An 11,963-nucleotide genomic window follows, 5' to 3' on the forward strand; every position below is an offset into this window, starting at 1 on the left:
TTGTTTGCTCCCAGAACCATGGCAACTGACCTCGTGTCCATTCCATATCATGTGAACCAGCAGACCGCCTTGGATCCATCCACAAATCCAATTGTAAGGACATACTCATATATTTGAAAGTTAACATCATCACATACTCAAGATATCCATCACGACTTCACAAATCACAAGTTCGCAGCAACGGCCGTAGCAGATCTCGTGCTCCTGCCTCCATACTTTTTTTTTTTTTGAAGAACGAACAGTTTTTTTTTTCAGCACGAGTGCGCCGCCTGGCAGAGAATCCAACGGATCCGCTCGCCTCGGCAGCAGAGTCCAGCGCAGCCAAGATTTGAATTTCGAAATCCGGATCACCGCCGCGCTTACGTTAGTTAATCCACGCCCCTGGGACTCTTTCCACTAACCGTCGGTTAAGGGCATCCCCCGATCGGACGGCCACGGAGCGACCTCGCGCGAGTCGCGTCCTCGTCCAGAAAGAGAAAACCCTCCCCCCACGCTCCGCCGGCCGCCGCTTCTTCCCCTTCCACTACCGTGCCCCCGCCCAAACCCTCCCCCCTCGAGGACTCGACCCCCCACCCCCACCCTGCTGGTATCTTCCGGCGAGCCCTCTCCACGCTCTCCGCCGGGCCGCCCCACCTCCCATCGACGCAGCCGGCCTCGCTGGAAGCCGCCGGCCCTCGCCTCGACTCCGTCGCCGCGGCCGTCGTCCCTCAAGTATAGACGGTGCCGCCGTTTGGATCCAAGGTAAGGAGAGTGCGCATCTTATCTCCGTGTTGGTTCGTCTGCAAATCCTTCTTACTGCTTTTTCAAATCAAACCAAATGAATGTGTATAAATTTGGTTGTCCCGTATGTTTCTATCTCCCCGCTGGCACGGGCAGGGGATTGGGAGGTAACGTTTATGTCCCAAGCGAGTAACTTATTTCAACCGATCCATGTTTGGAGTAGTTAGACGCTGTGTATGTGTTTGGCTTAGTTCAACTTCATTTTATTTTTTGCTCAGGTAAGACTGGAGATACAACGAGAGAGATCTGAGTTATTATGTTTTAGCTGATTGAACTGGCACTCGTAAATCACAATCCATACTTATATACAAACAAGAAGCTGGAGTGGATGCATAACTTTGGCCTTTGGGAGACTACAATTTGCAGTAACTCTAAGCTTTGCTTGATCGAAATATCAAATAGATATGGAGGATCTGTCCAATAGTAGTAGCTTATTGTGTTCTGAAAAGCAATATGCCCCATGCCTGGACTGCTGGTTGTCTGCTAGTTCTATCCAGCCAAGCAGTATATATAATAATAGTCCCTCTGTACACTAATGTAAGACATTTTTGTGAACTGCAAAAACGTCTTACATTCGTGTACAGAGATAGTACACAATAATGGTAAACATAGTAACGTCACCCCTCCCCCTCCCTGGTGCTAGGTTGAACTCCTGTTATTCTGTAATTGATATTGTTGATTTCCTCTGTAAACCAACCACTTTGAGCAAAATGCTTTTCATCACGGATGAATGAAGTTGTTGTTGTCCTTCTCCATTTTCTTAAATGAAGATGGGTGCCCCCTTTAAGAAGAAGAAAAATGATGTTGTTGTTACACTGCAGACTTAACTATGTTTTACCAACTGGTATTTAGCTGTATATATCCTTGTTGGTACTAGTGTTTGGTACCTCAGGGATAGGCCCTCCAATTGCTCCACTAATTTCGCTGTTTACTCAATATTGCATTAGTTTCTGTAATTTGGGATCATGCTAATGCCTATTCTTGGTGATTTACCTGTAGGTTGCTGTGTGAAGTGCCACCTTTCCACATGGATTCAACAGCGCAAGATTTCCAGCCCCGGACATTCTCCATCAAACTGTGGCCACCGAGTGAAAGCACTCGTCTGATGCTTATAGAGAGGATGACCAAGAACCTGTCCGCCGAGTGCATCTTCTCTCGCAAGTATGGCATTTTGAGCAAAGAAGAGGCTCATGAGAATGCTAAGAGGATCGAAGAGGCGTGCTTTGCTTCTGCAGAGGAGCATTTCAAGAAGGAGCCTGATGGTGATGGTAGTTCTGCTGTCCAGCTATACGCAAAAGAAACTAGCAAGCTGATGCTTGAAGTCCTGAAAAAAGGCCCAAGGACAACCGAGGAACCAGAAGCACCTGTTGTTGATACACCTCTTGAGCCTGCTGATACTGTGTTTGACATATCTGGTGGCAAGCGCGCTTTCATTGAGGCAGAAGAAGCAAAGGAACTTCTCAGTCCACTAACAAAACCAGGAAACTCGTATAAAAGGATTTGTTTCAGCAACAGGAGCTTTGGTATTGGTGCTGCCAATGTTGCTGGCCCAATTCTTGAATCAATAAAATCGCAGCTCACAGAGGTAGATATCTCAGATTTTGTCGCTGGAAGACCCGAGGACGAAGCCCTTGATGTAATGCGCATATTCTCCAAAGCTTTAGCAGGGTGTGTACTGAGGTACCTGAACATCTCCGACAATGCTTTAGGTGAGAAGGGTGTGAGGGCATTCACAGAGCTGCTGAAATCACAGGGCGACCTGGAAGAACTATATGTGATGAATGATGGCATATCAGGTGAAGCTGCAAAAGCTCTATCTGAGCTTATTCCATCAACTGAGAAGCTTAAGGTTCTCCACTTCCACAACAATATGACTGGTGATGAAGGTGCTATGCCAATTGCTGAGATGGTTAAGCGTTCTCCAAACCTAGAGAGCTTCAGGTGCTCCGCGACAAGGATAGGATCTGATGGTGGAGTGGCATTGGCTGAGGCATTAGGGACATGTACTCGTCTGAAGAAACTTGATATCAGGGACAACTTATTTGGTGTGGAGGCAGGGGTAGCTCTCAGCAAAACCCTTCCGAAGCTTGGTGGCCTCGTTGAGCTCTATCTTAGTGACCTCAATCTTGAGAATGAGGGTACAATAGCAATTGTGAATGTCCTCAAACAGTCAGCGCCTCAGTTAGAGGTCCTTGAAATGGCAGGAAATGAAATAACCGCCAAAGCAGCCAAAGCTGTAGCAGAATGCTTAACGGCAATGCAGTCGCTCAAGAAGCTGACCTTCGCTGAGAATGAGCTGAAGGATGATGGGGCGGTGACAATCGCAAAATCTCTGCAGGAAGGCCACCCGGGTCTGAAGGAGCTTGACGTGAGCACGAATCTGTTTCAGAGGTCTGGAGCCCGGTGCTTTGCTCAGGCTGTCGCAAACAAGCCAGGTTTTGTGTTGCTGAACATCAATTCGAATTTCATCTCCGACGAAGGGGTCGACGAGGTGAAGGAGATCCTGAAGGGAGGCAAGAACTCGCTGGAGGTGCTTGGCCCGCTGGATGAGAACGACCCCGAGGGGGACCCTGAAGATGACGAGGAAGAGGAGGATGACGATGAGGAGGAGAAGGACGGGGACGATAATGGCGATGGCCTGGGCTCGAAGCTGCAGGGCCTGAAGGTGGAGGAGGAGGACTAGTCGTGTCTAGGGTTGTGGCAAGATTAGCTCCTGTCTTTTGCTCCGGTTAGCTTCTGAAATGTTCACCGTACGGGTTAAAAATTTTCACATGAAGAGAACTCACTGTGGCTCAATTGTTTTGAACCGAGTCAAGCACAAGCAGCCAGTTGGGCGGTTTATCTGTACTTCTGTACTAACTTCCGTTGAACATTTTTTTCTTCATGTTTTTAACACAATCGCTGAGATATTTTCGGAACCTGCACTATGCCGTGATGTGTTATCCGTTGGATCCATGGGGTTGACTAGATGGTGCCTATGTCGGCAGTGGCAGACTGATCCAAGCACCGTGTGCGTGTGGTTTCTATCTATCTACAGATACAGAATAATGATATGATACAGCCTGCATCTGCATGGGCACTGCCGCTGAGTTGGACGAGCCAACGGCCTAGAGCGACAGTTCGGCTTTTGTATTCTCCGCCGTAAAAGGTTGTATACATGTCGTACATTGTTCTATATGTTGGTACTACTACGTACTCGTACTTCCTTCGTGGCTAAGACATGATTAATGCCGCCGCGGCTCTCCCGTTCACACGTCCCCTCGCCCTCTTCCGTTTCCTTGAATTGAATCATGCAGCTGCATGCCCTTTCTTTGGAGTAATCAAATTTTGCAACTGGGACCTTCCTCCGAGCTCCATTTCATGATTTCAGTATGTGGTGCTTTGATTTGTTCCGAAATTGTCCTTGGAGAAAAAACACAATGGCGGTCCAATTCAGTCACCTGTATTCTTTTTCGAGACCATCCTTCACCTTTACTTGTCACGTACTTTTACGCAGTTTTCTTCTTGAGAAAGACAATCCTTTTTCTAAGTCAATTGGGACAATCTTATATCTAAGTTTTATGATTCCAACAAAGATCGAGCAGTTGTATATTTTTTTTGAAATGAAGCAGTTGTATATTTTGGAAATATATATACTGTGCTAACTTTAGTTGACCAGGAAATCACTAATAGTTACTGTTACCTTTGTTTTCAATTATAAAATGTTTTGCATATTTCAATATAAACTATATGCAGACTGAAATGAGTGAACAAACACACTAAAAATAGTCTACGTACATCTGATTCATGAAAAAATTAGAACATCTCATAATATCCAAAACGGAGGGCGTATATTACGAAAAGAGGATACAAGGAGGGGCTAAACGTAAAACCTACGCGCTGTCCAGCCGGTAAAACCACACCGCTCGAGCCTGAGCGGGTCTCTCTCGGCCTCTCTCCCGGGTGCAGCCTCCTCTCTCGCTCGCCCTCTTCACTCCAACTCGCCTCCTCCCCTCCAATCCCGCGATCAGAGGAATCCTCCAAACCCTAATCCCCCTCCCCTCCGCGCAGCCGGAACCATCCACCTGTGGCCGGGTTCCCCTGCTTCATAGCCGATCCTGGTTCCTTGGCTTCTAGGGTTCGGAGATGGGCGACCACATGACCGTCTTCCGCTCACTCCGCGAGCTCTTCCCTCAGGTACGCCCGATCCCCCTTTCCATCTCGCATGGGGGATATCGGTGTTGCTCGGATGAGTAACGGGGGATGGTTGTAATTTTGTTCGGCGGCGAGGCGAGGGTTTGGGTTATTGGTAATTAATTACACCTGCGGGAGGAAACCTGTTACAGATTGGGAATAGTGGATTTCCATTCGGACGCACTATGATTTTGCCGTGAGGTGGGGCGGGGGTCTGATTCTAGTCCCCTGCGGAACTAGGATTATTTCTAGATCGATTCATACTGCCTCTGAAAGGGTTCGATTATTCTTGTCAGGGGAATTGCACGGGTAATAATAAGCCATTTAGTTTTTGGGTTGTCCATGGCTGCCGTCTAAGTGGTGACACTTTTTGTGCGCCCTTTCGCAGGTTGATCCCCGCATGCTGAAGGCTGTCGCGATAGAGCACCATAAAGATGCTGATTCCGCTGTGGTCGCCGTCCTTGATGAAGTCATGCCATCTATGATGGGTTCGGTCGAAGTCTCGAGCGTCCACCACGAGGCTGCGGTCTCTAAGTTTGATTTTTTCAGAAGCTTAACCGTGAATCAAGATGCACGTGAAACAGGAAGTTCGTCATCTGCTGGTAAGTATGAAGACTCATATTACTCGATCTCTGTATCTGAAGGCTGTCGCCATAGAGCACAATAGAGATGTTGATTTAATGGTGGTAGCCGTCCTTGACGAAGTCATGCTATCTATGGCAGGTCCAGTCGGAATTTCTGGTGCCCATCATGAACCTGCGGAATTTACGAAAGATTTATTCAGAAATGTATCTGCTAATCATACTGTGGGTGAGACAGGAACTTCATCATCTGCTGGTAAGTAAAAAGATTGAGATTATGGGCCAATCTATGCTTAGTGTAAAAGACGCTCCATCAGGGTGCTTCTATTGATTATCTTAGATCTAATCAAAATGTTTGCATGCATAGGTTTTATCGTTGTGTAGGGATAGTGTTTGGGATCTTCTGGGTTTAGGATAAGCTGTGGGCCCAAAGTTAACTCATGTAGCAGTAAGCACTTGGTGGTTTGGGTAGAAACATAGTACTGCCAGTTTTGCTATTTAACTTATTACAATTATACAAGTGTTAAGTAACGACCCAAAGGCTGTGTTATATGGGCTTTCTTATTCTTGACTTAAATTTCTATCTTGCTCATTGAGCTCATGTGGGTTTAACTTCAGAGCTAATCTGTACAAAGTCCTTATCTTCAATAAATTGCAAGAACATTTTCTCTGATATATAATGCTCATTAGAACCTTTCCTGTTTTCTGAAGTTATGCTAATGAATGGAGTCAAATCAGGTTCTGATATTCATGTTGATGAAGCTAATGGAAATGTTGATTCTGCAATCACAACTGACATGCAAGAAAATGTTGTGGGTGAACTAGATGTGACTTCATCATTACAATTGATGAATGGACAACTAGATTTCCCTTCCTGTTCTGTGCCTGCACTTAATGATAAGCAGTGTGATTTGGCCGTTCAAGATTTCTTAAACGCATGTAATGGTCGGTCTTTGTGGAGTGAATACATTGATGAATCACTCCTGGGGAAAAATGGCAATGACAGCATAAATCTTAATGTTGCTGAAGTCCATGCGCATGATGTGGACATCACAGGCCCATTTGGGGAATCCATCTCTGACGCTATCTCTGACGCTGAACATCAGCAGCGCACTATGACCCTTGAAGATTTCTTAAAATCGTGTTACTCAGATCATTCAGCTAATCAAGTTGGAAATGGTGGATCTTTATCAAGTGAATATATTGTTCAATCACTCATGAGGAAAAATGGGAGCGACAGCATAAATCTTAATGTTGCACAAGTCCAAGAGCAAGATTTTGACATCACAGTCCCAGTTGGCGATTGCATTTCCCAGGATAATCCTTTGGAGCTTCCTTGTTATCATGCAGATGTGGATAACTCCTTTTGTTCCAAGACTTCTACTGGTGTTCCTGACAGTGTAGTCTCACCTAAATTTCTCAGTACTGAAAAAGACACCCTTGCACCTGCGCTGGATTTTCCTATTCCAGACACCCAAGAATCCTTTGTTGGTTCTGGTGGAGTCTTAGTACACATGGATAACAATTGTGCTGACATTGATTACAACTCCGAGGATAGAGTTCAGCATGGTGACACATTCTTGTCTTCTTCAAGTGAGTTGATACCTGATTTGAATTCAAATCACTTTGCCTCCGTGGCTTCAACTCATTCAAGCCACTCTGTTAGTATTGAGTCACTTGAGGATTCCATTGCTGATGCAAAAAACAAAAAGGTACTCCAATTATTTTAACTCCCACCACGCTGGCTTTTTTCAAAACATTTGTTGTATATACACTTCCTTGGGCACATTACTCTCATGTGGTTGCATGCGTGTATGGTTACACGTGCCTGTGGTTATGTGGATTATACTTAGTTGCACACCCTTTCCTTTATCTTGAAAAAATTGCATGGCATGAATATTTACATTTAGATTGATGACTTGCTTACCAAATGTAAGAAGAAAAATGAAGCCACTTTGGCATTTTGTGTTAGTAGTAGTACTCCCTCCGGTCCTTTTTACTCTGCATATTAGGTTTGTCTGAAGTCAATCTCATCCAACTTTGACCAAGTTTATACAAAAAATTATTAACATTCACATAACAACACATTTATTATTAGATCCATCTCGGAATATATTTTCATACTATATTTATTAAATGTTATAGATGTCAATATTTTCTAATATAAATTTGGTCAAACTTAGCAAACTTTGACTTTAGACAAAGCTAATGTGCGGAGTAAAAAGGACCGGAGGGAGTATATAGATCAAATTGGCAGGTTAGACATGAAGGGCACTGTGTTAAAAGAGAATGTTTTGCTTTAAACTCACAAGCTAACCTCAATAGATTATGTTTCATGCACTGAATAACTGAAATGAAGTGAAAGAAGGATCATGCTAAAAATACCATTTCAGTCAACAGATTCAGAAGCACTTATAGCAGAAATGAGTAGTAGGAATTACTGATATGATCGTATGGAGATTCAGCTGCATTTCTTGAAGCAATGTGCATTTGGTGCTAGCTGACTTGTTGTAGTCACTAGTCAAGTCCAGGCTGTAGTAGGTTGACTGGAATCACTGTGGTCACTGTCAGTGATTCTCGGCATATTAGCCACTTGCATCCCCTTAGGATGGCATGCCAAACTTAATAGTAGAAAATAAACTGCCTTATTGCTGGTCTAGGAGCCACACTTCGATTCATCCTAGACTAACTTTTTGCAAGCCACATTCTACCTACAGTTTCCTCATATTTTGAACAGTTAACAGCTCTTTCAGTGTCTAAGGAGCTAAAAACTAGGCACTGGCACCCTTAAGGTCTGTACTAGTGTACTAGGGAGATATAATCTTAAAACTTTCTGAAGTTGCCATACAGATAATCATCTGCCACATCAATTTTTTTTCCTGTGCAAGAAACTGAATCGACCATGATTTATCTGTTTTGGTTTACTCTCTGAATTAAAAAAAAACTATGTACACTGATTAATTTAAGATGCAAAATGCACTTTGTATATTATAGTGACTGATTCGCCGATAACTGCTGAAGTTGGACACTTATTCTTCTGCTGTGACATTAATGCAGAACGATCTGTTACCCTCACTTGAGCTGGTTACTAAGATGATAGAGGATGTAGAACTTCTTGAAGAAAAAGCTAAAGTAGCCAAGCGTGAATCATCTATTTCTGGTACAAGCATTCTCACCAAAGTTGAGGAGCTCAAAGAAATGTTGAATCATGCAAAAGAAGCAAATGATATGGTTTGTCCTTTTATCCCCTGATCAAACTTTATAAAAGAGAGAACTCTTTAGTTGTCTAACCTAAATGAGTCATCAATTGTGCTATATGCAGCATGCTGGTGAGGTTTTCGGCGAGAGATCTATTTTGACCACGGAGGCGCGGGAGCTCCAATCTCGACTTCAGAGGCTGTCAGACGAGAGGAATAGTTATCTAGTTGTTATTGAAGAGGTATTATCTTAATGCTTTGTTTGATGGTATTTTCTTCATCTACTGAGCTTCCTGACAGAACATGGAATGGATGGTCCATCATGTTTTATTTGTCTTCAGTTGTTTGTCCTTTAATGATGTTGTTTACACAAATTAATTTTATGAGAAAGCATAATTACCTAGTACAAGTTAAAAAAATTAAATTTCATATTGGATATATTGAGTTGCAGAAGTATTTTTAGATTATAAAAGTTGAGTTGCATCTAAACACATCTCCGATCTGATCTATATAGATACGGCAAACTCTCGAGGAAAGATTGGTTGCTGCACAACAGGAATATGAAGCAGCTGTGAAGGAAAAAGACGAAAAGGAAGCTTCTGCTCAGGCACTACTTAGTGAACAGGAAAAGGAGATGAATTCCATTGTTGAAGAATCAAGAAAGTTGCAGAAAGAAGCGGAGGAGAATTTGAAGGTATTTCTGTGCAACCTTTATATGCTTTACCTTTGTGTCTGTAACTTTCCTGATAATAAATAATATAAATTTGGACTGCTATCAACGTCTGATACTGAATGTCATTATTTACTGTATAATAAAATCTTTTATGGGTACTGCTCAAAGTGTCTCTTAATTAAATCTACAGAGCAATAGTTAATCCCTTTAAAGGTAAAAATGCTTCTTTATGTTTGATACTCCCTCCGTTCCATATTAAGCGTCGCTGATTTAAAGTTTGTACTAAATCAGTGACACTTAATATGGAACAGAGGGATTACTGATTATCATTATTTATGCTGTCTTATAAAAGGTTTTATGGGTAGTGTTGTTCTTATGGAGTTTATACACATCTGTCTTTTAGCACTGCTAGAAGTAGTATGTGTTGGGAGCCCATATTATGAATTAGTTTGAAATTGATTTCAATTGTTAATGGTGCATATTTATTGTTGGATGTGCAGCTGAAGGAGTTCTTGGTTGAGCGGGGTCGAATTGTTGATACACTACAGTAAGTTATCATTTCATGTCAGCTACTTCGTGGCGCTAAAGTTTTCCATAGCAAGACTGCCCTATAGCTTATTTAACTAATTATCTCTGAAATTAAACTGAATTTCGATGACTCTGGAACTTCAGAATATCTTGTGCCATCTTTGGAAGTTAACAACATGCTTACTACTCTTGCACCTTTTAATGTCAGCATTATGCTTATGTAGTTTGGCTATTTTTCAGACAATATATAATAGTCTTCTCAGTGAAGCAAGAAATGACATTGTAAACAAGATGATTCTTGTGTAGCACTTCTGTTCAGAAATGAGTGACATTTTAGAACTCATGCATTCAAACTCCCCTGGGTGGACAACTAATATACCACCTCTTTACACTAATATGAATTGAACTGCAAAAACGTCTTACATTAGCTTACAGAGACAGCAAAAACTTTTTTTTTTGCAAACTATTCTTTCTGAGAAGGCAAGGGGAATATGTTCTAGTAGGGTTTTCATGCAAACTATTTTTGCAATATTATCGCCCCGACATATTAGTACAAAGAATAACGTTAAAGTTAGACATTGGGAAGTGGGAACCATGCCCATGTTTTCAACATCATCTATTTACAAATCGTGAGTATTCCATTTGTTTTTTTTGTTTGTTATTTCAGTGTTGTTTGGAACTGTTCATGCATCTAATCTGAAGGATCAGTCAAAACTATAAATATTTAAATTCTTGATAATGCTGTGTCAGTTTATAGACGGAGTACTGAAACATATCCTTGTCCTTACGCAGAGGTGAGATGGCTGTCATTTGCGAGGATGTGTCTCAACTCAAGCAAATAGTGGATGAGCGCTTATCTTGGAGCAAGTTGCAGCGATCAACAATGTCAAGTCTCTCCTCTTCGCTGCATTCTTCACTTCACAGGAGTGCTAGTTCGTCAGACAGGACCACCGAAGCCGTTGAGTCTAAAGATAAACATACAGTTGCTGAAGTTGCAAGGCCAGTGGCTGAGGATCCGGATGTCGACGGGAAAAAGGTTGAAATGTTAGATGGCTGTGACAGTGAAGGTGCAAGCTCAGTGGGTGAAGACAACAGCAAGCAGCGGGGTTCCAACGAGGATGGCTGGGAACTGTGCTGAACTGAAGATGGCTGAAGATCGTCAGGGTTTGCCTGAGTTTGCTCCATATAAATAAATAAAAATGGCGGTAATAATCATTTAGAACCGTCTCTATTTTGTGCGAGCAAAATTAGTGAACTTGCGGGACTTGTCATGGTATAGCTTTGCCTTTTGGGAGGCGACTGAATATCAGTAAGTTAAAATGGTGCTGACATGATATGTATATACCGATATTCTAGCTTAATCTATAGTATAAATAAATGATTGGTGCCATGTCAATGCCAATTTTATTGCACAGTCGCTTGGTCTCAGCACATGGAAGCTTTACCCAATGTACTCCGTGCGATTACATTTTATTTATTGTCGCAGTACATGCAGTTTTTGCTTTGTCCTAACTCAATCTCCTTTTATGAAAATATATGTAGTAGTAGATGCTAATATGATATCTATAAACTTGAATCAGATGTAACGGAATTTTACCTAAGACAAAGAACTTCAAGCGAATTGATAACAGAATGAGTAATTTAAAATTAGGGGGAGGGAGGGGTTATCACCTCTGTACCTTGTACCCACACGGATTGTAAAGGCTTTTACATCTTCTTAATCGTAGCAGATACCTTTAAGCTACATATTTTCTACCATTTTTTTATTGTAGCATGATCCTACAAACTCTATACCTTGTAATTTGTGTGTGTGTGTGTGTGTGTGTGTGTGTGATGGAGGGGTATTAGAGCATCTCCAGCCGTTCGGCCCTCCAGGGCGCCGAAAAAGAGCGGCCTGGGGGCGAGTCGGCGCTAGATCGGCCCCTGGGGTTCGTTTCTTCCCAGCCACGGCCCCAGGTGCCGCCTCGCAAGGCGTCCCATATTCGAACTCTATCGTTCCTGCTCAAAGAAACAACAAACATGCGATCATCG

The 11,963-nt window shown here is 42.7% G+C and overlaps 2 protein-coding genes across 3 annotated transcripts; both read left to right on the forward strand.

Annotated features, from left to right (window-relative positions):
• Positions 1-539: 539 nt before the first annotated feature.
• Positions 540-3,700, forward strand: LOC125517820 (RAN GTPase-activating protein 2). Its single transcript, XM_048682891.2, has 2 exons — positions 540-741; positions 1,780-3,700. Exon 2 carries the CDS (start codon positions 1,808-1,810, stop codon positions 3,461-3,463), a length of 1,656 nt encoding a protein of 551 aa, XP_048538848.2. The 5' UTR covers positions 540-741; positions 1,780-1,807; the 3' UTR covers positions 3,464-3,700.
• Positions 3,701-4,671: 971 nt separating this feature from the next.
• Positions 4,672-11,346, forward strand: LOC125517836 (uncharacterized). 2 transcript variants are annotated; one of them, XM_048682892.2, is made up of 9 exons: positions 4,672-4,956; positions 5,342-5,555; positions 5,677-5,790; positions 6,246-7,246; positions 8,592-8,765; positions 8,857-8,973; positions 9,246-9,425; positions 9,905-9,951; positions 10,725-11,346. In XM_048682892.2, exons 1-9 carry the CDS (start codon positions 4,906-4,908, stop codon positions 11,068-11,070), a joined length of 2,244 nt encoding a protein of 747 aa, XP_048538849.2. In that variant the 5' UTR covers positions 4,672-4,905; the 3' UTR covers positions 11,071-11,346. The 2 variants fall into 2 exon arrangements, with proteins under 2 accessions (XP_048538849.2, XP_048538850.2); XM_048682893.2 differs by having other exon boundaries at positions 6,273-7,246.
• Positions 11,347-11,963: the final 617 nt, after the last annotated feature.

This window comes from Triticum urartu, chromosome 1A, assembly GCF_056163025.1.
Source record: "Triticum urartu cultivar PI428250 chromosome 1A, HENAU_Tu73, whole genome shotgun sequence".
Classification (NCBI taxonomy): domain Eukaryota; kingdom Viridiplantae; phylum Streptophyta; class Magnoliopsida; order Poales; family Poaceae; genus Triticum; species Triticum urartu.